Source organism: Chelon labrosus, assembly GCF_963514085.1.
Source record: "Chelon labrosus genome assembly, chromosome: 23".
NCBI classification, from domain to species: domain Eukaryota; kingdom Metazoa; phylum Chordata; class Actinopteri; order Mugiliformes; family Mugilidae; genus Chelon; species Chelon labrosus.
Genome location: NC_140356.1, coordinates 19,841,658 through 19,869,608, shown reverse-complemented (window position 1 = coordinate 19,869,608; position 27,951 = coordinate 19,841,658). Strand labels below are relative to the sequence as shown.

Below are 27,951 nucleotides of genomic sequence, written 5' to 3'. Positions count from 1 at the left end.
CAGCTAAAAAGCAAGATCCACATGCTGATTGTTTTAGTATGTTAACACAGTTTCATCTATGTAGATATACACAGATCTGCCACAACATTATGACCACCGACAGGAGAAGTGAATAACATTTCAACCATCTTGTGACAGTTCAATGTTCTGCTGGGAAACTTCTGGACCTGGCATTCATTGGTGTGGATGTTACTTAGACATGTAGCACCCACCTAGACCAGACCAGGCACCCCCACCCCATAGCAATGACACTCCTTGATGGCAGCAGCCATCCCCAGCAGGATGCAGCCACAAAAACACTTTAGGAACAACTAAAAAAACATGAAGAACAGCACAAGGTGTTGACCTGGCCTCCAGATTCACTAGATCCCAAACTGATCAAGTATCTGTGGGATGATCCACAGAGGCCCCTCCCCTCAAAGGCCCCCCCACTAACAACAGGACCTTGTCAGGAGGTCCATGTCCATTCTCTGATGAGTCACGACAAGGGAGACCTACACAATATTTAGAATTTCCTTTAGAAAATTATAAATATTTCTTTAGAATTTTCGACATTTCTGCAACAAAATGACTCAAAACATGGACAGATTTTCACATAAGTCCTGAAAGTAGACAAAGAGAACCCAATCAGACACATTGAACATAAATATTAGACTTGTGTATTTATCTATTCAAGAACTTGAGCCAATATTACACATCCATAAGGTGTAAAAGTCAGTGCCTCCTTGTCTCCAGTGTCTTCTGTGACCTCCTTGTAACTAAACGTTTCCGGTAACTGCTGATCTGTCGTCTACAGCAGCTTGGAGGAATTTTAGCTCCATTGCTTCAGTTCTGAGATGTTGGTGGGTTTCCTCACATGAACTGCTTGCTTCAGGTCCTTCCACAACATTTCCATCTGATTCAGGTCAATGCTCGTAGGGTGAAGTAAGGCGTCCGAGACATTAAACATCTACGAAGAGCTTTGTTTTTTCAACAATAACAGCTTCTCCCTTTCTGTCTGTTGAAATACCCTCTGCTCTGATGAGCGATCAGACCTCATCAGTATTTATCCGTTCTACAGTTAAATGTTTTCAACAAGCTGCCGTCTTGAATCTGAATCCACCGGAGTTCATTTAACGTCTCATTATTCTGAAGACGTCCAAGGACATGAGACCGTTTCATTGTGGAAGAAGAAGTTTGGTGTATAACGCGGCGTCTCATCTGCTTCCGGCTGAGACACATTTATAAACCAAACCAAACCTAGAACACACACATACATGTTATAATGTGAGCGTGTTGGAGCTGTCAGCTCGTATATTCTGGTTCAGAGTGGGTAATTTATTACTGCGGTCTACGTTTGCATAGAGTTCATTACAAAACAAGGAGCCATAAATCATCTTATTGTTTTGTCTCGCTCTACCTGCCTCACTACTTTTCTCTCTCTTTGTTTTTGCCTCACTCCTTCCTTCCTCCCCCTTTCTCTCTTTCTCTACTTTTAATTTATATCCAACTCTTGTTGATGCTCAGTTATATTTGTCCATCGGTTCTTTCTGGAGTCACAACAACATGTGTTGTTTTGATTTGACAGTGTCCTCTAGTAGTTATAGTTAGTAATCATAATGAGAGCTGCAACGTTAGCATAGGGAGGAGGTTGGGGTAGATGGACAGGTCCACAAAACATCTGACCTGAAGATACTGATACTGATCTTTTTATATTCAGTCCTGATCTGATCTTAAAGATCATAGAGTTGGTCTCCTGTAGCTTCCTAAAGTCTTTCCTTGTCTTCCTTGTCTTCTCCTAGAGTCGACTGGATTCAGTCCAATAAACTGTCTTGACGTCAGACCCCTTTGTATTCTCAAACATTGCTTCTATGTCAAGCTTTTATTGAGACTTGGATTTTTACCAGTTTACTTAGACGTGTTCAGATTGTTTCTACAGATTTGACCACACAGTCCAGGAAGTCATCTATGATGTCCAGTGTTTTCTTGTCATGACATCGGATCCCTTTGTAATCTCATATATGCAAATAAGGCACCGACCACAAAGAGATTAAAAACTCCTTCTGATCAGGTCCAGAATGTTCTGATCGAGGTGGTTACATGACGTCTTTTTATTCTGATTACTGCTCGATTAAGTATGTGAATGCATCTATTCAGTGTTTAGAACTTATTTGTTCAGTTTTATGAGCAAATAATAAGAAAATAAATGACCTGTGTGTAAATATAGATGGTTATTTCTATGTGATCTTCCTTGTCTTCTCCTAGAGTGGACTGGATTCAGTCCAATAAATCTTTCTGTCAAAGTTAATGTAGTGTGGAGAGGGTAGCTGGTACCTTGTGTTCTCTACTCCAGAAATGTTCTGGTCATCCAACGCTGCCATAAACTCCCTAACCCTCTCTGGAAGATGTTTCTCCTTGACGCTGTCTCCAGGAAACTTTTCTCTTCTTTTAAACGTTCAGTGTTTGTTGTTGTTGTTTGGGTGCAGCCTTTGACTGAGTGGACTCCATGGATTCTGTTTAGATCATCAACTACTACCACCTCACCACACATCCACATTCAGCTATTTACTAACTGCTGTCTGACTGTTCACAGGATTCTGGGTCAAATCATGGGTTTATTGTTACACATGATTAAATACTACTCCAACCCAAGAGGGCTAGCTACAAGAACAAGTTTTGGTTTGTTGTAACAGTGTCCTGCAGGACGGCTTTTACACACATTTCATTCAAAGTATCAACCATAGTCCACACTGTAGTCAGTTTTTGAAAAGTGCATTGTCAAATAAGCTCCAACCCACTATCATCATGGTGGATTTGATGGTAGGAACCACATGTTTTCCTCCCATCGTCGCTACAAGTCTCTGAATTTGCCGTCTGTTCATGAGCCTTCATGGCCTCTTCCTTTGTTCACCATCCTTTCCAGTTAGAAACTCAACATGTAAAGTAGGTTGCGGAGCGCGTCGGCTTGTTCCAGGATACTCGTTAAAAACACAATTAGCATAAACATCTGTGAGATGTGTTTTTTTTTTTTTTGTTTTTTTGCTGCAGATGAAAACATTTTCTCTTCAAGATGCTCCATGAAGACGTCTGCGTTCAGCCTCCTCCTCCTCCTCTGCTGTTTGTCGGCTGAAGGACAGGAGGGTTTAATCAATAAGAACGCGTGAGAGGAATACAGTTATATTTAGGCCGGCTCGCCGCCTCCTGCTCATGTCCGAAGCTAATTAACAGGCCGTAAACAAACTTCTAACACCACCGTGTGGGTTTCTGTCTGTGAGTGTGTCCATGTCGGTGTGTGTTTGAGGCTTATTAGTGAATCTGAACACACTCCTGGAGCCGCTACACAGCCGGCCGTCGCACACAGAGACACACATTTAAAAACAGACCATGTCCTAAACAGCCATAATGAAGCACAAACACAGCGACGCTAGCCTCACGCCATCTAAATGTGTGTGTGCACGTACAAATATTCAGTGTATATTATGTGTGTGTGACGTGGTGAATATTAAACCAAAGACGAAAAAAATATTGAAGCTTGTTTTTACGTCGTGTTCCTTCAACATTCAACAATGTTCAACAATAAGATGGACGGTGGAGCTAGTATTTGAAAAGAAAATAGGGTCAACAACGCTGTGGTCACTTCATCTGGGTTCAACCTGACACTCCAGGCCGCTATCATCATGGTGAATCTGGAGTCAGAAGCCAAAATGGTGGACGGTTTACCTTAAGTTCTCTGTTTGGGTTCCCATAAATTGCCAATCGACTGAATCAGTTGCTTCCATTGATCCTCAAAGTTTAGTTTAGCTCAACTTTGCCAACTTTAGAAATCTATGTGACTAAGAACCATTGGGGTTAGAGCTGAAAACTCCAGGTTAGGAATGTTATATTAAAACTGACTTGTTGGTTTTTATGGGATTTGTCAACAATAAAAAGACCCAAAAGATTAATGGAACCGTTGACCTTCAGTCGTAAATGACCTAACAGGATCATTTATCTATGCTGATGTAGTGCAGGTTGTTGTTGTGTTGCTGTAGAGTCTGTTAGGTTTTATTCCCCTGTGGCTCAGTGGTTTTACTTTGGTTGTTTTTTAGTTTTTGCCTCAATTTATTTGACAGAATGCATCAAAACACACACAGAGACGCCCGGCTATGCACTCGGCTCTGAAGTTTTGTTGTAGGAAATCAAAGGTCTCGCGGTTGTTACCGGCTGCTTTTACCGGGCAGCTTTATAGAGCAGTTTAAACATCACACACAGACGCATTAAATAATGGGAGCCAGTCGGAAGAAGCTGTCTGGAACACGAGAACAGGAAAGAGAACCGATCTGAAACAGAGACCTGAACACGTCTGATGGTTTTAAGCTGCCAACAGCGACTCAGTCCTAGAGCTCGTGAATGTGAACGCACCACAAGACGAGACGGTTTATTATCATGTTCTTTTAAAAATAATTATTGGATGGATCTTCTCTGTTTGTGAGTTTGACTCCGTTGATTTTGATTCAGTCATTTAGTTTTAGGCAGAAAATCTATGTCCAAAAAAAAAAAGAGAAAGCTGAAACAAGGACAACTGACCAGAAAACTCTGAATCTTGGGCTTTTATTCAGGAAGGAATGTCTGAAGTTGATATATACACCAATCAGGCCATAACATTATGACAACCTTCCTGAAATTGTGTAGGTCTCCCTTGTGGTGACCTATTCAGTGTATATTATGTGTGTGTGGCGTGGTGAATATTAAACCAAAGACAAAAAAATATTGAAGCTTGTTTTTACGTCGTGTTCCTTCCACATTAAGACGGACGGTGGAGCTAGTTCTTCTATTTGAGAAGAAAATATGATGGTGACTCGTCAGAGAATGGACATGGGCCTTCTGAGGGTGTCCTGTTGTTTGTGGGGGGGCCTTTGAGGGGAGGGGCCTCTGTGGATCATCCCACAGATACTTGATCAGTTTGGGATCTAGTGAATTTGGAGGCCAGGTCAACACCTTGTGCTGTTCTTCATGTTTTTTTTTAGTTGTTCCTAAAGTGTTTTTGTGTGTGTGTCACTGCAAGGAGTGTCATATCTATGGGGTGGGGGTGCCTGGTCTGGTCTAGGTGGGTGCTACATGTCTAAGTAACATCCACACCAATGAATGCCAGGTCCAGAAGTTTCCCAGCAGAACACTGAACTGTCACAAGATGGTTTAAATGTGATTCACTTCCACTGTCAGTGGTCATAATGTTGTGACTGACTAGTGTACTTGTGCATACATTTGTATTTCAGTAGAAGTGGAACCCTAGTCTCCAGACGGTCTCTTACAGCAGGTATCATGGTTCAAATGCAGGTTTAAAACATCTCTTCAGATTTTCTGGTCGTCTACTTTCTATATTCTCTCTCTCAAACCAAACAGCAGCCACACAGAGAGCTTTGACAGTCTGTTGTGACTGTTGTTGACAGCCTTCATTTCACAGTTATCCAGTCAGGGTTGGAGTCACTGTGATAGTCCGGGTCGTTTCACAGACGTGTGGATGTGAACAGTATTTGTGCCTAAACAGATTTATTTGTTGGCTGCCGTCGAGCCGCGAGGAACTCAGCCCAAACAGAAAGTGAGAATCAGATTCATCCCTGCACGCTTGGAGACTGGGATGAATATTTATCAGCAAGGGTCAGACGCAGGGAGGAGAGGAAGAGGAAGACGATGATGATCAAAGGCCCACATCGGCTTTGTTCTAAGAGGCGGAACCAGAGGTGAAGGAAAGAATGAAGGTGGTGCCGCTGAAGCAAATGAATAAAGAACACAGACGAGGTTGTCTTTTCTCTCGTGTTGTGATTCAGTTTGTCGTTACATGATTAGTTTGAGTTTTAATATCTGACGCAGGTTGTTTAGTGCGTTTGGCTCACCCAGCAGTATTTCAGTGTCGCTCCACAACGATCCCCTGGAGGATTCAGAGCTGCTGCTGCAAACACTCATCTACATTCAACAGGTTGACCACTGGGGCCCCTGCAGCCCCCGGGGACCAATGTGTGCAGGCTCCACTCAAGGTTAAATGAATAGTCAAACCTCCTGTGTGTGCTCCTCATATTATTGATTGAATGCTTTCACTGTAGGCCTCTCCCCACGGTTCGTACCACGTGATTAAAGTCCCGTTTGTGTCCGTCTGATGTTCCTAACCCCTGACAGAAATACCTGGCTCTTTATTTTTACCGGAGCTGAAATGGAGCCGATGATGTGATTACGTTTTTGGGGCACCTCTCTGCATACATTAGCATACATTAAACAGGGGAAGCTGAAATTGCTTTAACTCCTTCACACTTTAACAAGTTCAGATTGATAGCAGATATGCATGCGGAAACGAACACGGCGCTATAAAAATCCTAATGAGCTAATTAGCTTAATTAGGGAGGAAGGTGAGGAACAATACGTGGAGCTGATGATGGGATTACAGTTAGTGGTGCCTTGCTGAATGAATCTACATATTAATGAGGTCAGATTTATTTTATCATTGCTGATGAGAAAGTGTGACATTTTACACTTGAGTCTTAATTTAATCAGAAAAGGTAGAAAACAACATGAAGAAGGAGGACTTTATTGTTTTTATGGACGATGTGTGAGAGGATTCAAATACGTGTGACTGGACCAGAGTTTCTTGAAGACGTTTCCTCAAGTCTAGGGTTTAAATAACAACATCTAAGGCTTTTTTTTTTATTTTTTTAGAAGGAATAAAGTGATAAGAACAATAAGGCCAACTTGAATCCTTCTAGAAGGCTGGTTAAATTAGTGAAACAGAGAATAGTACAAAAAATACTCGGAGCCATGTGTTTGAAGTCCAAGTCTGAATGTGTGAGGAGGAGCTTTGGTGAAACATTAAAAGCCATCCAGGGATTCAGATGATGCTGTGAACTGAAACACAAAGAGTAGTCTGTGACTGTGTTTATGAAGTCATCCAGGTTCATGGTGTGTCCAGAAAAACAAAGCTGGAACAAGGACAACTGGACTTACAGAGTCTCCTGAAGACGTTTCACAGAGTCTTCAGTTCTAAAAGACTGGTGGAGGGTTGAGGTTCAATCAGGAACATCTGAAACTCACATGACTAGAGTCTGTAAACGACCAGATACTCAAATGTTTTGTAAAAAGTTGAAACAAAATTGAAATTGTAAATAAACCTCAACTCCTCACCAGTCTTTTAGAAGAAGCCACTCCAACAAAACGCATCCAACATGTCTGGCTGCTCTTCCTTCAGATTGTTTTTTTATTTAAGATATTCTTTTATTTGCTTTAACGAAACAAAAGTACTGACAAGTCAACTCTAACCAGAGTCAAACTCATAAGATTGGACAAGATCTGTCCAATTATTCTACTTTAGCTGAGAGCAAACTAGATTAAAATGTCTCATCTTGTGGTTCGTTCACATTCAGGTTCTCAGGCTCTGACATCTGTAAGTCAGTCGCTGTTGGTGGCTTCATCGTGAAATAATAAAACAACCAACTCGTGAAAGTAAAAACAATTAGCACTTTTGTAAAAATTACATTTAAAAAGAAGCCAACAGAGCTCTGGGCGTCACATGACTTTTTTGTTGACAGCGCCTTATTGGCAAGAAAACTCTGAGGGAAGATGAATGGCTCCAGCGCTGATTTAAGGCCGTCAGAGTTTACTGAGCACTATAAACAGATAGAAACTGACCGGTGTTAAAAACATGATGAATAAACACGACATTACACTTGGAAAAGGCTGGATTCTGTATCTGAGATAAAGTGATCGCTGCACAAGACAAACCTGTTTCTTGAGGGATCCCACCGCAGCGTCTTCTGCTTCTTGCTCATTTTATTGCAGTAATGTACATCTGTCTCTTTCAGGATCTTTGGGAATCCTATAAAACCATTTCCCCTTTGCTTGTCCCGACTATTCTGTCATCCTGGGGCACAACAGCTGTCGACCATTTTTTTGATGTAACTGGAACAAGTTAGTTAGTTGCTTGCAATTGTCAACCGAATAGTAGTTTGAAAAGCGTGCTTTCCTGCCAGTATGGTGGTGTTGTGATTGCTGGTGCAGGGTGACGTCAGCTACTGGAGCTCTATAGAACTTGTAACGTACCCTTGTGGGTGCTATCCTTAGTTTTGCCGAGGACAGAGAAGATCAAATGGCCCAAACCGTCAGACAGCATCGCTTGGAAGAAACTGCAGCTGGGCCAGTAAACAAAAAGATGGACTCACTCACAACCATCGCATACAAGGAACACTTTGGCAACTTTGGTAAGGAACTTACAAACAGAACTTCAGAGCTGAGCTGAACATCTTCAACAAACTCTACAAGTCCAGTTGTCCTTGTTTTCTCTTTTAACTGTGACCCAGATGATAGAGAACCTTCACAGATGTGATATTTTGGTTTGAACCTTTCCTCTTTGAGCATGAACTCCCTTCAAAAGCTCCTCATGTGACTCCCCCCCCCAGAGAGTCCTGAAACCCAAATATAATAGCTGCTTAGCATTCATCCGCCGGTCTGTGGTATTTTCTTGGCTTTCCCTTAATCTAAAAGAAGGAGACCCCCCCCCCACCCCCCACCCCGCCGTCTCTCTGAATCCATTTACTGACTCATCATCATTCTTCCTGATGTCAGACTTTTCTTTTCCTGCTTCTCTGCCTCTCAGCAGTCTCTCAGCTCAGCTTTGCATCGTTTCCTTTCTGGCACCCCCCCCCCCCCCCCCCATGATTCAGTTTGTGAACCCCCCCACGCTACAGCAAGCACCATGGCAACCTGAATCAACTTCTCTGGCAGAAATGTCCGCCCCACCACAGCAGTTTCCTCTCATTTTTAATGTTTTAATGAGGCTGAAACAGGATGAGGAATGACAGAGGAGCTAATGAAGACGAGCCAGTTAAAAGAAAAACTGCACAAGTTGTCATTTTTAATTACCAGAGAAGTTAGAGCGGTGGAGGATTAGTTCTTTTCATTAAGTCTGTCACCAAGAGCTAAAAAAAGAAGAAGAAGAAAAAAGTGTAAAATTAATTATATTTTCTATTTGTCAGGGCGCTAGAGCAAACTGTACCAGCGTGAAACCGATCCCTCTGACCCACTTCTGACGTTCACAACCAGCCGGATGAAAGGTAGAATCCTTCCAAGGCTGGAGAACATAAATCACAAGTCAACTGTTTAGTGGAAGTTTGTCTGATGGAGACAAATAATCAAAGAGTCTGAGAGGAGGCTCGGTCTTTGATCAGAAAGCTCATTAATCAAAACTTTAAATTTCCTGATTCTGCTGCTGATTATGTTTGATGCTCTTAAGCTCACAGACAAAAAAAAATCCTTCCTTTAGTTTCTTCTGATTTATTATTTTAGATCAGGATGCAGTGATGAAGGCTGCGTCACCGCTTTACGTTAAAGTAGAAGAAGAACAGTTTAGCTTTAACATTAGCCATCGCTCAGTTTCTGCATCAGTTGAACGCAACTTTGAAAAACGTGTCTTCACGTTTGATCGACAGCCACCAAATACTGGAAGAATTATATTTAAATGAACGATATGTGCATGTCTCCAGTTAATCTAATGACAACTTCATCTCAACAGCAGAGACTCTGGAGGAGTGATAACATATAAATGGATATTTCTACCACTCTCTACCATTAATCAGTCCTCCAGCCAATCAGAGACATTTAGTTGTGAAATAATTAAACTCCACGTCAGATGACGTGTAGGACTACTGGCACTCTTCTGTCTATCACCACATTAAACCACGCCCCCAAACGATCTGACTGGCTGGTAGATCTTTGCCGGAGCAGAATCAGTTCCTCAACAGAGAGACTCCAGAACAAGTTTATGCCACAAAAACTATTTTCGAGCAGTTTCCAATGAAACCAAACCAATCAGAAGAGAAAGACTAAGGTTGGGCTTGACTTGATCTCGACAATAAAACACTAAAAGTTCGTCCACGCAGGACGAGGCTAGCAGCGATGTGAAGACGTGAAGCAGGTGAAGTTGAACTAACAGATCCACCATGATGACAGCGTCTTGGTGCGACCGCTGAACCCAGATGAAGTGATTGAGGGTATTTTCTTTTCAAAGAGGAGCTAGCTCTGTCTGTACACTTGATCTGATTTTACAGTCATTTTATCCACTGGTCAGAACTTCACCAAATAAACCATTTAACTTTCATTCAGATTTAATCACTGTAACAGCCCAAATGCTCAACTTTATTTCAATATTTCACTTTATTTAATCGTCCAACTTCTTTTTCTTCTTTTGGAATTTAGTCCATGTTGAGCTACTGGTTGTGTTACTTCCCTCTGCAGGATGAAATATGTTCACAACCACCAGCGTCTCTCAAGCATCGTGGTCTCGGTTTAATGAATTTCCTGATGTTTCAATTTGCATTTCTTTAAGTTAACGTTGCACATCGAGACGTTATTGCAGATGTCAACAGGTCGTTGCAGGTCTCTGGTTTTTCTGTTCTTCTTCTTTGAATTTGAAACATTTGAGATGGGAGCTATTCAAGAGGGTTACCTAGGCAACCAGATCCTGGAACAACCAACCAGAGAGCAGCGACCTCCAACTCCTCACGGTGCGAGAACAACCTCCTCTGGCAGAGTCGCGTTTTCCACAAACTGCCAGCGTCTCTGGTGTGACTATAGCCGCTCTGCCTCGGGGGGGGCGGCGGGGGAGGGAGTGGAACCGGAGTCTGTTGAGCCAGGCATCGGCAGCAGCCAGACCAACAGTCTGCCAGCTCCCACAGGGTGGTCGGTTTGAATCCCTGCCCGGGCTCAGACGCAACCTGCCAGAAAGTCATGGAGAGGGGAGTTAGTATGCATGTCTGCACTTGATCTCCTGCTTCACTGCAGACAAAGATTTTAGACATTTTATTTCCCAAAAACAACAACTTTTTCTATACAATTAGTGTTTACTGGGTTTTCTTTGGAACAAACAATTACAAATGAATAACTTTTATCTGTCAAGCACAGGAAACTAACAGCCGTAAACATCTTGTCTGACTTTAAAAACAGCATCATTACGTCAGGTAACTTCACACCTGCATGGATTATTAAACGATCCTACCAGGTTCAAGTGATCTAGTTTTTGCCACCTTGATTAAAAAAAGCAGCAAACTGAGACTCAATAAGAGGTGAAAGCATCTGGAACAAAAAAACACAGGAGTCACAGAAACCAAAGTTGCATCTCCTCCATCAGACCTTTGATCACCACGGTTACGCTGCTCCTATTTTTAGCCGTTTCCACTTCGAAGAGGCTCAAACATACAGTAGATCTTGAAAAGGAGCCGTGACGTCTCCACCAGCTGCTACTGTTTGATTATGAGCCTCATTCACCACCTGCACTCCACCGAGGAGGGTTTCCTTTCCCTGCGTGAAGAGAGCAGCTCCAGATTCAGGTTGAAGGGAACGATGCCCTCAAAACCGTTGACAAACAGCAGCTTACCTCCGTTAGCTCTGGTATCTCTATGGCGTTTGTGTTTTATTTGCGCTGCACATAATTAAACTCCTGCATGTAAAATGATCCAAATAGGATCTAAACACTAAACCCAGGCTCATCTTTACCCTCCAGAGAGCTGAAGGACAATCTACAGCAGAAACACAAACACCGACACATGCTGTGCTGAGGCTTGAAAGCTGTGGAGGCTTTAACGAGGGTTTCCAGAGAATTTAGGGGTAAACTTTTCTGCAGCTGAAGTTTTGAAGTGAACGTTGGGAAACAAAGCTGAGACGCACAAATGTTTTCCTTCAAGCCCCTCTGGTGGCCGGACGTTTCGCCGTCGGCAAACTTCAGTCTGTTTTTGTAAACTTGGGATCTGGTTTACCCTGATTAGGCGTCCAATCAGGTGGTACCGTGTCCCGGTAATGAACACCGAAAGGCTTCGGTTCCTTTGTGAATGGCTGGTTGCCCTCCGGTGTTGCTAATGAGAAAAACCTGCTTCGTTGAGTTGGTCCTTCAGGAGGAAGAGGAGGAGGAGGAGGAGGAGGAGGAGGAGGAGGAGGAGGAGGTGGAGGTGATGCTCTCATCTTCCTACTTTATTTAATTAGAGCAAAAACTGCTTCTAGTGGCAGTTTGAATTTATTGTCATGATACAGGAGAGGCTGGACAGATGACAGAAATGGTCCTCAACCAGTATGGACTGGATTTCATTTAAGTTTAGTTCTGATCTTCATGGTCCTCAGAGGATAAAGTCTATAAACTCTTAAGAGCTCTTTGATTTTTCCTCCAACCATTCCAACTTAAAAAACTATACAATTATTGCATAGATTATCTTCTCAATTGCTACGTACATTCATGGTCCCCTCAGGGTGAACTCTGTTAACTTTCATGATCCTGTGACTTTTGGTCTAGCGCCCTCTTTGGGTTAAAATTTGATATGTCCATTACTTTGGTTCAAATACTTGTGAAAGTCAATTTTTTGCAAATTAGCAAACGTTAACATGCTAACCCCCCAAAATAAGATGGTGAATGTTTTAAATTGTAGATGCTAAACGTCAAGATGTTGTGATTTTAGGGGTCTGGTGTGATTTTAAAGCACAACGATCCGTCTGGATGATGGATGTGCGGCGTCAGAAACCATCTTCCTCCACATCTGTAAAATCTGTTTGATGTCGGTTGTTTCTTTGTCCACCGTTATCTGTGAATTTTCTGAAACAAAGGAGTGGAGATCAGAGAGACGACTATTTATGGAACTTTTCATCTATAGCTCACTGCAGCATCATCTGCGTTTCCACATGCAAACTAAAAAGTCTGATTTGAGAATGTTCACCATGGAGTTTATTCTGATTTTAACTAAATCCTGTTTAAATTGTGATGAATTTAAACAGGATTTAGTTAAACTCAGATCATTTCCTGTCTGTGTTTCAGTGGTTCGGTGATCTGGTGACTCCGGTCTGGTGGGAGGACGTCTGGCTAAAGGAAGGCTTCGCTCATTTCTTTGAGTACGTCGGCACCGACTTCCTCTTCCCAAAGTGGAACATGGTGAGTTTAAAACTTACTTCACGTTAGATCAGGTATGACTGAGACAGTAGTCTGTGTTTATCACTGAGAAGGGGAAATAGGAAGAGCTACTGTTAGCTGGGAAGCTAGGAAGCTAGGAAGAGCTGCTACTAGCTGGGATGCTTGCAATCTAGGAAGTGTTACTGTTAGCTGGGAGGCTAGAAAGAGCTCCTATGAGCTGCGAAGCTTGGAAGTGCTACTACTAAGAGCTGGTGTCGGTCTTTAAATAACCACTAATGCATTCAGATATCAGATATACAGCGTACCAATAAGTGGCTGCTGAGGAGGAGGAGGAGGAGGAGGAGGAAGGTCCTGGCTGAGATGTCCTCCTCCTGAACTCTTCCTTCACAACGATCGATTTATTTCCGCTTCCTCTTCCTTCAGCAGCGGAGGAAATATTCAGCTGTGATTCTGCAGCAGGTGAAATCATTTCTATTCTGCTCAGGCTGGAAAACACATGGAGTGAAATATGATAAAAATTAGAAATGAATTCTTCCTCAAATTTACTCTAAAGCACCAAACAAACCCCCCTGAAACACCTCCTCCTCCTCCTCCTCCTCCTCCTCCTCCTCCTCCTCCTCCCGCTGCTGCTTCATGAGAAGTTCTCAGAGAAACTGTGAATTCTGCAGAACTTTAAATTACAGCCCCCTGGTTTCTTTGTTTCTGCTGAAGTGCGTTGTGATTCTCTTCCAATAAGACGACGTGTTACAACCAAACACCTTATCTTCAGCGCGCACACGCCGCCTGCTTCTGAGCGACATGGCATTTTTAAATCCCTGTTACCGCTGTTCTGCTCGGCTGGACGCTTTAATGGAAACAAAGTGTTTCTCCAATAACCAGCACAACGATGATAAAGCGGACTGTTCCTGATAAAATTATTTATTTCTAATGCGGGGGGTATTTAAAAAAAATTAAATTGCCTTTCCCATCAAGTCGCCGGCGCCACAGGGCCAACAACAACAACAACCAGAGTAGAAGAAGAAAATGAAACAAATAAATATAAATCAGGTGGTTTTAGACGCTGCAGGGGTCGAGTCTTCTGGCCTGGGAACGACTTGGATTCGCCCAGGAGGAGACAGCTGGGGTGTTTTCCTGCTTCTGAGACCCCATCCCACAGAAAACCAAACTAAAGCTGAGAAGACGTTAGGAAGGAGATCAGATCAGAGGAGAACCACTGCAGCTCTGCACAGGAGGGATCCAGGTGAGGTGGTTCTCGTGAACGCCTCCACAGGGAGGAGGGATTCAGGGGGAGTGTAGCTGGGAGGAGAACACTGAATGAACTGGAGGGGTTTCATCCTTCAGCCTGAAGCCACAACACACAAGAACGCTTTAGGGCAACAGCTCAAGGTGTTGACCTGGCCTCCAAATTCACTAGATCCCAAACTGATCAAGTATCTGTGGGATGATCCACAGAGGCCCCTCCTCTAAAAATAATAAAAGACACCAACCATGCGCATGGTAAACATTTATTTATGTGATATATAAAGGCAAAATCAAAAATACCCTCAGATCCCTCAGGGTTAACGCTGCAGTCGAGGTGTTAAAGGAAGAATTAAAAGTTTAAAATGTTAGAAAGGCCCAAATAAATGAAGCTAAGAGTCAGCTACCATGATGGAATGACTTCAGAGTTAATGCATCATCTCCAGGGATCTGTTCCGAGTTAATTCAGTTTGTACGATAATAAAAGAAATAAGAACATTTTTAAGAACAAATGATCAAAACAGGACACTTTAACTTTATTTTCATTAAAACAGACTTCCTGACCGGCTGAACGAGGCCGAGACAAAGTGGGTTAAAGGTGGAGAGGTTTGAAACAAATAGGCCTCGGATCGAAAATATGAAATATTCATGTGAACGAGGAGAGAAGGACAATCAATGCTCATCTGTCCTTGTAGAAGTGGACACTGAGAGAACGAGACAATAATGTGTTAGTCAGCAGATTGAAGCTTGGTCACAGATGCAGCTTTAACAGCTAAAGATAAAATGACAGAGCTTCTTTTTCTTTTATTGTTTAACCACAAGCAGCTGGCTCTCTGTAATCCAATCACATGATATAAACATCATATTGTTTGTATTGTTTGCACTCAAAGACTTGCTGACATTTGAAGGAGTATTTTGGCTGATTCTGAACAAAATATAAACTCTTAGAGGCTCCATCAGCTTTACAAGACTTGGCTCCGATTCTATCTGTGTTTATAGCAACAGATTTGAAGATCTGTGTGTGTGTATCAGCCTCACATCTAAAATCATCTGCAGAGCTGAAAAAACTGTAAAAGCTGTTCTGCATGACCTTCCCGTCCAGGTGCTGCACCTTCACATTACTGTGATAATTAGATGAACAGAAAAACTTCTTCATGACTGTGTCTGTGTTTAGGTATCAGTGCCACCGTCAGGTCAAAGTGAAAAGAACGTCATTGAATGTCACCAGATTTATTTCCATCCAGTGTTTCATTCATTTTTCACCAAGATCTTGTATTGATGATGGAGAGTCTGACCACTGCACAAAGCCTTCTCCAGCACATCCCAAAGATTCTGGACTCTGTGGTGGCCAATCCATGTTTCTCCACTATCCTTCCAGTTTTTAATAATGCGTTGGACAGTTCTTAACCCAGTTTTAGTAGTTTCTTCAATCTCCTTAGATGTTTTCTCTGCTTGATGCATGCCAATGATTTGACCCTTCTCAAACAGACTAACATCTTTTCCACGACCACAGGATGTGTCTTTAGACATGGTTGTTGAAGAAATGAGAAGCTACTCATTGCATCAGTTGGGGTTAAATAACTTGTTGTCAGCTGAAAGATAATCATCCATGCAGTAATTATCCAATAGGAGACTCCTGCCTATTTGATTAGTTAGGCCAGGCAGTGTATTAACAGAGAATAACTTTAAATAACAGTTAACAGCAATTCATGTCACCTACTTTGTTGCTCTGATTGGTTGTAGGACTGTCCAGAGGTCATCTCATACCTCTGTATTGGTTGAAAAACGTCCCTATCTTTTAAATATTCTTGCTACTAGAGTTTAACCCAACCCTATACGCAGTATTAAAGGAATACAGCAGATGACTTTGACACAAGAATTTATGTGAGAGGAGGAGGAGGAAGAGGAGGAGGAGGCGGGATGGAAGTGAAGGAGGACGGAGGGAGGAGACTTGAAGAAGTCCGGCAGCTGCTCCTGAACGTAGCCCCGTCCCTCCATCTGTGTGTTTGTGTTTGCGCTGCCTGTTGGCCCGTTAGCCGTCCCTCCACATGGGGGTCCATCTGGTCCATAATGACCAGACGGACCAGATGGACCCCCCCTCCTCTCTCTCTCCAGGTGATTTAAAGTCCCCGTTAATTACACCTGATGTCTCATTTAGTCTCATTTTCTCACCGAGTCATTTCAGTTTCATCCAAACGTGCCGTTTCAGCTAATTCACTAATTGTGTAATTTGTGGTGGAGTCTCTCCACGGCGGTTCACCTGAGTGTTTGTGTGATTCTGTTCACGCTGAGATGCAGAATTAACCCGTTTACCATCATGGTCCACTCCAGATATTAGACAGGTCCACTCCTAACACTAAACTTCGTCCACCAGCTGATACCGTAAAACAGAAATCTTTCTATTGATTCTGTTTTTTATTTTTTTAACGACATTGTAACTTCATTAACTCAATGTCTACTTAAAGCACACGGCTATAATCCATGAAATACACAGAGCCACACTGGGCCAAGAATTATCCATATCCCTGCAGATACTGTTCATTCTGTTCATTAACGAGTAAAACTTAATAAGCCAACATTTCTATTGCCTAACAAGACGGAGCTTCATTAAAACCAAATCTCCACAGTAAACACTGTAATCCATGAATTAGACAGAGCCTCACTCCTCGGGATTTAGCTTGATCCTGGGGGTAATTTAGACAGAGCTCGTTAAAGCTCGGCATGTTTGCGGATGTCTATTAAAGTAGAAGAGCGGAGGAGCAAAGAGACCGGAGAGTGACAGGAAAGGAGAGAAGGGTCAGAAGAAAGAAGAGGAAACAAGATAAACAAAAGATGTAATTAAGAAAACAGTGTGAGCGACACGAGAGAAGATAAAGAAATGAAGTCTAACCCTGGGATATGGAGAAGGACGGGAAACAATAAAAGAGAAGTCATAACAAATAACGATCAACAAGACAAACAGAAAAAACTGAACTGAAACGACTAAACCACCACAGTCACTGATTGGATTTTTCCAAATGTCATTATTTGGTTTGAATCTGTCGAACGCTGAGCTGGAAAATTAACAAAACAAATCAAAACCTCATCAGTGCGTTTTTCATTTCACACAAAAACGTTTTGGTGAAAAACATCAGATTAGTTGACTGAGGTTTAAGATAAAGGTTCAGAACTGGTTCTACAGATAAAGTCAGACATTGTGGAGAATGTAATCTAATTAAAAAAAATAGATATAATGATTGACCACATGGTCTATAAAAGGCCATCCTTGGGCTCTGGTTGCCTAGGTAACACTCTTGTATATTTCCAAGTAAAAACACGCGGGACTAGTTCCTCTTCTATTCGAAAAGAAAATAACATCTGGGTTCACCCAACACGCCATCGTGGTGGATCTGGTGGTAGGAACCAAGATGGTGGATGGTGTTTCCTTCAGGTCAACGTATTCTGATCTCCCATTGGTTGTCACATCAAACTTGAGATTAGTTCAACTTGGTACCGACCACTTCGCTGCTAGTTTCATCCGTTAACTCTTGGGTCATCTGTTAACACGGGTCAAATTTGACCCAGAAGACAACAGGAAGGTGAAGATGTTCAACAGCAGCCTCAACATGTTAAACCTGCTCTTTGTCCTTGTTTCTTGTCTTTCTACTGACTTTGGAAAGTTATCCTTTGATTGTAGCTGTGGCCAAGTGGTCAGAGATGCAGCTTTGGGACCTCAAGGTTCAATGACCAAGCACTTAAACTATATCCTCCCACCCAAACAGCTGCACACTGGATATTCAGTCCGTCTTTAGACATGTCTTTGAAGGTTCTCAGTCATACAGATATGATATATCCAGAGAGCGTTTAAAAAGGGCAACTGGACTTGTAGAGTTTTTTGAGAAGGTGTTTCACCAGGCAGTAGATTCTTCATTTCTAGGGGTAAGTTTCGGATGGGTAACCCACAGAGTTTCCTATTTAGACCTCAAACTTCCCACTGTCTTCTCTGAAACGTCTTCTCAAAAAACTCTACAAGTCCAGTTGCCCTTTTTGGATATGTCCATCTTTAGACATGTAGAGGTCAAATGTGAATGGCTGTCCATAAACCACTTGTCAGTAAGCAATAATAAAGACGAATGTTTGTGTCTTCAGGAGAAGCAGCGCTTCCTGACCGACGTCCTCCATGAAGTGATGCTCCTGGACGGCCTGAGTTCGTCCCACCCGATCTCCCAGGAGGTGGAGCAGGCGACGGACATCGACCGAGTCTTCGACTGGATCGCCTACAAAAAAGTACGACGTCCGTTTGTTTTTCCGCCGAATTCATCCGCTAATGGGAATAAAGCTAGAGCTGGAAGCCTGGGGAAGAATGGAATATTATGTGCCGAAATGTCTTGAGGGCGGAGCTCCCAGTCAATGGTGTTGAGCACCAGCCGACAAACCACGAGCCAAAGGTTGCAGGACATGCTGGATAAGTTAGTAAAATGCTAGTCAGTGGCTGGAGTTGCCGTGTGTGCACAAACACAAACAGAGCAGCTTATGTTGAACAACAGTTTGACACTGAACACTGAAATCACTGCAACAGAAAACAGAGTAGATGCCTTAATCGCTGTAAGGTGTAGTTGCATTTCTGAGAAGGTGAATGTCAGGCTAGGCCGTAGATCCACGGCAGGCGTATGAATCTAGCTTAACTCTTGATTTGCACAAATGGTAATGGACTGTAAACTTAGGTACATGGACAAACAGTTAGCATACTTCATTGCTCTGACTGGTTTTGGGACTGTCCAGATGATGCAGTGGTATTTTTTTCTCGGTTGTCGGTTGAAACTCGCCTTATAATGAAAACCACATGGAGAGTTTAGAGTGTGTTTCTCTGTGTTGTCTCTAGGGGGCGGCGCTGATCCGGATGCTGGCGAACGTGATGGGACAGCCGCTGTTCCAGAAAGGACTCAACGTAAGTTTGTGTTTTCTTGCTGGATTTTTGGCTTTAAGGTTGATTTGTGACCGACATGACGTGGAAGGATTCAGACAGTGTTGGTGTGTCTGTGTTCATTAGACGTTTGAACAGCAAAAAAGTAGATTTGCTGCAGTCAGTCCACTTTTCCCTTTTTCCTGATGTCAAACTTGTCAATATAAAGATCGATGTTAAGTGGCCTGAGTTCAAGCTGCTGTTCTCCACAAAGATTTTGGGCATCCAGTACATAATCCAAGATTTCCATCTGTTTGTATAGTTGCAGTGTCACAGCAGTCAAAAAGTCCTAAATAAAATTAATCTTGAGTTTAATAAAGAACAAGAAGAGAGCCCCTTGAGATTAAGTTTTCAGTTGCTTCACGGTTTTTTGGGACAACTTCAAAGAAGAATTCAACATCTGGCTGAAACAAGGATCACAGAGAAAACCAGACGTAATTTGGACAGAAATCATTTTTTATTGAAATCTCATAATATTAATAATCAGCCAGGCTCTGGAGGTTTGGGTTTCTACGCCGCTCTGTTGCATTATTTGTGCTTCATCTGTCCATGTGTCGGCTCTCTGGTTCTCTCTGGTTGATGAGACGAGATGAAAACTAACAACAACCGAGAAGCAACATCTTCAGAAAGTTTATTTTCCAGGTAGAAGACTTTATAATTCACAGATCTGTCAGGAGTCAGTTTGTAGTGATTGTAAGAATGATGTCATCTGATGCAACGCTGCAGACAGTTAAATATAGGTCTTCATTCTGGATACAGGCACAGAAATGTGTTTCTATTTTTGTGATGTACTTTCCATGGATATAATGCATTCCCTAAACCACCTAACCCCCTAACCCTGACTTTAACTGAACCATAATCCTAAAGTCAAATCTCCTGAGACGACATTGTTGTTTTGGAAATGCTAAAATGTCCTCTTCTGATGGCCTGAACCTCAGACTGGTCCCCAGAAAGACAGCTGTACAAGACATAATGAACTGCCCATCCCCTAACCCTGACCCTAAAGGTCTTAACCCACAAACAGCCCTGAGAAAAATTAAGGGCTAGCCAAAATGCCCTCTGTCTGATGGTCTAAAACTCAAACTGGGTCCTGGAAAGATAGGAATGCAACCCTAACCCTCCTAGCCAATTACCAAATTATAACCTCTTAAGCTAGCCCTAACCCTAACCCTAACCCTAAAACCCTAAAACCCCAAAACCCCAGCTTTAATCCTCAATCAGCCCTGGGAGACGGTTAGGACCAGCCAAAATGTCCCGTTACTGATGGTCTAAATCTCCAACTGGTCCTCAGAAAGACTACTGTATAAGACATGATGCACTTCCTAGCCCCTTAGCCCTAACCCTAAAGGTCAACCTTCAGTCAGCATAATGCATTTCCTAAACCCTAACCCTGAACCCAAAGTCTTAAACCTCAATCAGCCCTGGGAGATGGTTGGGATTGGCCAAAATGTCCCAATACTGATGGTCTAGATCTCAAACTGGTCCCCAGAAAGAAATCTATGCAAGACATAATTAATTCCTAGCCCCTAACCCTGACTGTAAAGGTCTTAACCCTCAAACAGCCCTGGGAAAAAGTGAGGACCGGCCAAAATGTCCTCTATCTGATGATCTACAATTGAAACTGGTCCTCAGAAAGACAGCTGTACAAGACATAATGAATTCCTAGCCCCTTAGCCCTAACCCTAAAGGTCAACCTTCAGTCAGCCCTGGGAAAAAGTGAGGACGGACCAAAATGTCCTTTATCTGATGATCTAAAACTCAAAGTCATCCCCAGAAAGAAATCTATGCAAGTCATAATGAATTCATAGAACCGGCCAAAATGTCCTCTGTCTGATGGTCTACAACTGAAACTGGTCCTCACAAAGATACCTTAACAACAACACATTCTCTCTCACTCCTACTGTATTCTCCTCATTCTCCTGGATCAGCAGTGTTTTATATAGAATCTGGTTCTCACTATTTTCCAGGTCACTGAGAGTTTCTGCAGCTGAAATGGGACATTACGAATATATATGTGTGTCAGGTCTATACAATCTGCTGACCATCACGACACACTGCCTCGTAAGAACATTAGCTTCAGTCATCGACCGCGCCAGAAGATCTGGGCGAAGTATTTATTTAGATTTTTATCGGTTTTCACAGTCGTCGCCTCACAGCAGAGCGAGTGAAAGATCCAACTAAACAAAACAAGATAAGTTTCAGTCTGAGACCAGAGCCTCAGCCCAAATAATTTAGCCTAAATATGACCCCACAACCCTCTGTTGAGTTGGCAGTTGTTCAGTTCTAAAAGAGCGGTGGGGCGTTGGGGCTTAAATGGGAACATCTGGTGGGTGTTATCCAACAGAAAGAGTCTGTTAACAACCAGATACTCAGCTTTAGTTGAAGGAATCTGTCTTCCTCTTACTCCTCCTAGTTTAATGTGGCTGTTGTTGTCCTCAAAGGAGTGTCCTTTGTCCTTTAGGTACATTTTGACATCTATGTCCAATTTGAAACCCCTTCTCTGATATAATCTGCCATTGATCTAACTCATTCTGAACATCTGAGCTCAAGAAGTTTTGTCTTGAACCTGGAGTCTCTGGATATCAATGGTTTGTTAGAAAGATTCCTCCAGTCACAGGTGAGTATCAGGTCTTTAACAGACTCGTATCACATGAGTTTCAGGTGGACAACAACCCCGTCTTTAAGACACCCTAAAAGTCCACTTGTCCATGTTGCAGCTTATTTTTTTAGATAAACCAAACACCTTCACAAACTAGGACTGTCAAAATGAACGCGTTGATATGGATTAATCCATGATTAATCTACCTGATATACCAGATCATTTGCCCATTTGCGCATGCGTGATGGTAACTCTACTGGACAAACTGCCCAAAATGCGTTGCCAAAGATGTTCAGAGTCTTTCTGCGCAGACGGGTTAATTGCGTTAAGATTTTTAATCCGATTAATCATGATGATGGATTAATCTGCGTTAACGTGTTCGTTTTGACAGCCCTATCACAAACGCATGCTGAGATTTATTTTACATGGTGCAGCTGATGGCCGTGGGAGGACCAGCGTGTCTGCAGGACAGAAAAACTTTGAAAACGTCTGCCATTCAGTTTTGACCTCACATTGGTTGAACTCGTACTGCGCCGTCCTGGGTGGATTAGCGAACAAGTGTAGCCGGCACGGGGCCAGGGGCCCTGCGGCGTCAGAGGGGCTTCTGTGTAAAGTTAATATTTCTTACTGGAAAGTTTTGTTGGAAAAAGCCTCGAATTGATCCAAAAGGGACACAACATAAAGACGGTGAGACAGAAATAACGCTAAAGAGATGCAACAAAAACCCAACTCTGCTTCATCAACGGACCTTTTGAGTTATTTGCATTGGTTTTTAATGGAACCGCTGTAACATCAATGCACACTGGAAGTAAAGAGTAGTCGCAAAAAGACAAAAAGTATTAGTTTTTACACCAAGCATGGACCAACTACTAATGATGATTTTAGAGTTGTCACCTCATTGCAGACAGTTTCTACTCTAACCAAATGTCATGTGCGAAATAGAACAGATGAGTCTCAATCTTACGACCGAAGCCTCAACCCAAATAAATTAGCCATAACATGACCTCACGAACCTCTGCAGCCAGATTTCATTGGTGTTTGTTGAGTCGTTGTTGGGTTCCTTGAAGTTTCATCTAAGTCTTCAGTTCTAAAGGACTAGTGGGTGTGGTCCACCTGAAACTCACATGACGAGAGTCTGTTTAAGACCAGATACTCACCTGTAGTTGGAGGAATCTCACTTAAATAACACCAACCAGCTTTTTGTGTTGTTTGCACCAGTTTTTAGTGGAACGGCTGTAATGAATGGAAGTAAACAGTGGTAGAAGAAGAAGATATATCTGCAATCCTATTTTCCATTTTTAAATGTCTCTATTTTGAATCACAAAAACAAGCATGAACCATCTATTAATGATAAGATGATGTGGATGGCTATAACTTGCAGGATAAATGGATGTAAAATGGTTTTATTTCATGGTTTTATGTCCAACCTTTAAAATGTGAAACGCTGTCACACTGAAAAACCAATCTACTTTAGGTCAAAATGTTGAGAAAGGTTCAAAATTAGGAGCACAAACCCAAAACTACTACAAATAGTTTTTTTTTTTTTAAGGGTCCATCTCATCAAATACTCTGATAAAGTAGCTCCTGGTCAGTTTGACTTTAATTACCCTCCAGAGCCGATCTGTGTGGACGTGGAGCGTCAATATTTGTTCAGCTCTTCTGTAATTCCTGCACAGACAGATGTGTCAGAGCCCGATCGTTTAAACATCTGAGGAAGAAAGTGATAATCATGGCTGAGCCTCGCTAACACTTAGTGATGCTCCATGGATGCAAATAACAAAAAGCTTTTCAGAGCAGCTGAAGGTAGAAATGAAAGAGTCACATCTGGAGAACTGGTCTGTGTCTTTATTAAGTCCAGAAATCTCTCCAGTAACACGATTATTTTAATTAAACTCTTGGTTAGAATACACCTTAGAATAACTGCAGCATTAGTAAATACTTTTATAAAGCACCATTAACAGACATTAGTAATCAGTTAATAAGTGGTTATAAATCTTTATTCTTAATTCATAAGTGTCTCTATAACGTTGTGTTTTCCTACCTTACTAATGATCAGTTCATCACTTATGAGTTAAATATTAAAGTCTTTACAAACCAGTTCATAAATAATTTAGAAAGTGAAAGAAAACGATGAATAAACTGATTAAATCATATTATTTACACACATGTACTACTAGTTACTGAGTGTGTTAATAAATGGTTTATAAAGATGTTTTCTTACAGTAATTCATTATTAATGAACAGAAAAACTAGTTAAATAAATGTGGTGACTTTTGTTTTTGGCCAGGCAGTCTGTATAACAATAATATGATATATATAATAATACTATAATAAATATAATATAAACCGATCATTAGACTATAAACTGCTGACTAATGTCTGTTAATGTGGGCGTGCATGAAGTATTTACTGATTAGTTATTGTGAGATTTCTGGTGTTAATGAGGACTAATAATAAGCTTTAAATCATTTATTAATCGTTTACTTTCCTTTTCTAAATGGTCTTAAGAACTGTAATTGTAAATTCTTTAATATTTAGTTTATAAATGATAAACTGATCATGAGTAAAGTATGAAAATCAAACTATTAAACATGTTATAGAGCATGGATCATTTCTAAAGTGTTAACTAAACTCTATTAGTGTCAGACTAAGTATTCGTAAGCGGTGCCGGTGTTTTTGTGGCTATCAGTGACAGCGGCGTCTGGTTTTAAGAGCTTCCTGCTGCTGAAGCTAAATGTTTGTGCTGAGGATCAGAACGTCTTTTATCTCGGCTGCTGTCAGCTCCGGTGAAGGTGACAGAGTCAAACTCACAAACCCACTCGTTGCCGTTATCGTCTTGTGTCATCTTGTTCCAATAAAGAGCTGCTTCACGCCGTATCGAGCTCCGCCGCACGCCGACGACCGGCTGAGACAGAGGAATCACCGAGAGGCAGATTAGAGCCCGGTCTCTGTGGGTGTTCTCTTATCTCCTACCGCTGCCCTGCCTCCTTCTTGTTTTTGTTGCAAACCCAACCAAGCGCCTCCCCCCCGCTAAGCTTTTATAAACCCCCAATCCACTGTGGTGGGGATGAGTCTCTTGCTCCCAGGTAGAGGAGATAGGCCGGGACTCCTCTGAACAATGACACTCTCTCTGGGAGCTTTTCAGTCCTCACCTTGTTCATTAGCGTCGATGGTCTAAGCTAGTACCGATGCTCGACACTCGTACTGAGCCTTGACCTGAAATGTTTCTCTTTTATTTCATCGCTGCCTCTAAAAATTCAAACATGAACATCATTTAAAGCTGAATGTTCTCCTGAAGTTAAACCAAAACATCCCTGTATTCAGTCAGTAACAGCTGGAGGATTATGCAACACAATAAAACCCAATGGATTTGTTGCTACCGGACGTTCAAGTCTCTGGTTGCCTAGGTAACAAGGAAACAAGCCGAGTATGGGCAGAGCTAGCTCTTCTTCTATTTGACAACAAAATACCGTCAACAAGGCTATGGCCGCTCCATCTTGGCTCACCCGACACTATCATCATGGTGAATCTGGTGGTAGGAACCAGAATGGTGGACGGGTGTTTCTTTCGGGTCGACATTTGGGTCACATGTCAATCAGCTGGATCAGGCACTCCCATTGGTTGTCGTTGGGACAAATATAACATGTCGTAAGTGTCGGCCCTGCCCGCTTATAAAGCAATTTGCGTGACGTCCATATATTTTTGCGGTTGCCTTTTGGTCCTCAGTGGACGTTCCGATGCTCTTGTATCCAAGCGGAACAAGCAGAACATAAAAGTACTGGTAGTGTATGGGCGGAGCTAGCTTTACGTCTATTTGCTTCATCCATCTGATGCTCTGTTAGCTTCTATGAACCTTGTCACATGCTATGACCTCCTGGGTGGGAAGAATTAAATGACTAAATATCATCCCTCGTATCCCGTTACATGCAACTAAACCTGATGATACCCAGGTCACTGGGACAGGCAGTATTATGACACTGGTCACATGACTCCAGTCGGGCTGCTAGCCGTCCAAAAATGGACCGAGCTGATGGCGTCGTAGCAGAAGCCTTTAATTGTGATCTTCTTGATGTCGGCTGAAACTGGAACACAGACTTGTTTACTACTGCGCTATGCTAACGAAGAACCTGGAGGAGACGCTGATTGTTGTGTCTTTGCTTCTGTTTACCGTTTTTCAGGATTATCTGCTGAGCCACATGTACGGCAACGCAGCCAGAGACGACCTGTGGAGGAAGCTGTCTCAGGTAAGACCTCTGAGTCAGTGCCTTGCTCTGGAGCAGGGATTTGAACCTGTGACTGTTACACATCAGACTCTAGAGGAATAGATCAACCAGATTATTTAACCAGACTGTTCAGGTCTGGTTCTGGTTCTTCTCAGCAGGTGATCGATGAGTTGACGAGGAGGGTTACCGAACAGTCATTGATTATTTTTATTTTTTTTGAAGGCCATGCGTTCAGAGGGGCGGGACATCGACATCGGGGAGATGATGGACAGGTGGACTCTTCAAATGGGCTACCCTGTCGTCACCATCAGCAAGAACCAATCGGAGCAGCTCCCCACTCATTACATCACCGTCAGCCAGGAGCACTTCCTGTACGGACAGGAAGTCAGAAAAAACAACAGGTGAGATGTTCAAGCAGTGTCTCTCCTAAGATTCTCTACCTTTCACAAAACTCCTAGATCAGTTGTTTTAATCTGCAAACTAACACGACTGAGTCCTGTTGAGTCTTATTGTCAAAAAACTGGCCTACATTGCCAAAAAAAAAAGCAGTAAAACATTTCGTACAATTCTCTAGAGACCACGTAGAGAGTAGAGTTTTAACAGGCTGTAAAACAAATTAACTACCCACTTCTTGGGTGTGCATTTAACTAGCTTGCTAAAACATTAGTATTAAGTTAGCCTTTAAAATACAAGGTTCATTAGCTAGCTATCATATTAACAGTTTTCTGTTTTTTGTTTGTACCATCCTGTAAACATGTTTATTTTTGTTGTAAAGTTTTTAACATGGAGGTCTATGGTGATTGACTCATTGTTTGAGCCTCTAGTGGACATTGGAGGAACTGCAGTTTTTATCACTTCCTGTGTTAGCTCGATTTTTTATCCCTGCAATTTTCCCAGTGGTCAACTCTGGTATTACAACTATAACAAAAAAAAAAAAAAAAAAAACATTTCCACAATGACTACAGGCCACATTTATATACATAATAAAACTTGTCATTTTGAAATCAGTGATCAATAAAAAGCGATAAATGTATAAAATAAACCATGAGTTTTATAAGTATTATCCACGTGCAGTAATATAAATAGTTTTTAGTACCAGGCTGTAAACATGTTTATTTCTGCTGGACATCAATAGAGAGCCGAAGTCCCGCCCCCTCTACTTCCGGGTTATGGGACCTATCTTTCGAAAAAATATGAACGGCAGTCTATGGCGAAAGATAAATTATTTTCTGGTCCCGATCGACTTGTGCCTTGGATTATACATATGTTGTTTTTCAGAATAAAAAATGATTTTACATGTCAAGAATGTCACAGTTTGTCGCAAGATAGTTCAGTAAAACACTATGGAAAATACGTAATTAAACGGACTACAAGTCCCGCATGCTGGCGCGTACAGAACCGACCAAAACTCCCTTCGTGTAACTACAGCTCTCGACATGACCCGATTTATAATGAATTTCACCTCGTTTGATGCTTCTGCCTTCGTCCTGGAAGAAGACGGTAAAGCTCAACAAGGAGACAGCCATAGTTCTCAGACGAGAGATGTAGTTCACTAAGCGATCTCATACAAAACCTAATGTTGTTCAGCTTATTCACGTCCAATAATTTATCTCTTGATGTGAAAAATTATCTTTTAAATTCACACACATCATATGTGAAATTCATGCCACAATTCTATCGGAACCAGAAAATAATTATTATCTCTCCATAGACTGCCGTTCATATTTTTTCGAAAGATAGGTCCCATAACCCGGAAGTAGAGGGGCGGGACTTCGGCTCTCTATGGAGATTGACTCATTCTAGCCTCTAGTGGACATTAGAGGAACTCCAGTTGTTGTCACTTCCTGTGTTAGCTTAATTTTTCATCCCTGGAAGTTGCCGCTTGCAGCCAGTTTTCCCCAGTGGTCACTTGTGGTATTACAACTACAAAACATTTCTAAAAAAAGAATAAAACTTGTAACTTGTGACTTCTATAAAAATTCTCCACGTACAGTTGTCATGAATTAGCAGACGTCACTATTGGAGCCTCTAGTGGACGTTAGAGGGACTTCAGCGTTTGTCA

The 27,951-nt window shown here is 42.1% G+C and overlaps 1 protein-coding gene across 1 annotated transcript in view; it reads left to right on the top strand.

Annotated features, from left to right (window-relative positions):
* Window positions 1–27,951, top strand: part of LOC311508575 (thyrotropin-releasing hormone-degrading ectoenzyme-like) — a gene marked incomplete at its 5' end in the record, with an annotated part of 167,396 nt that overhangs the window by 93,631 nt on the left and 45,814 nt on the right. Inside the window, 5 exons of the mRNA XM_084573398.1 lie at window positions 12,794–12,907; window positions 18,254–18,391; window positions 18,987–19,052; window positions 25,845–25,910; window positions 26,112–26,290. Of these exons, the coding sequence (XP_084429524.1) occupies window positions 12,794–12,907; window positions 18,254–18,391; window positions 18,987–19,052; window positions 25,845–25,910; window positions 26,112–26,290 (563 nt within the window). The remainder of the gene's footprint in view (window positions 1–12,793; window positions 12,908–18,253; window positions 18,392–18,986; window positions 19,053–25,844; window positions 25,911–26,111; window positions 26,291–27,951) is intronic.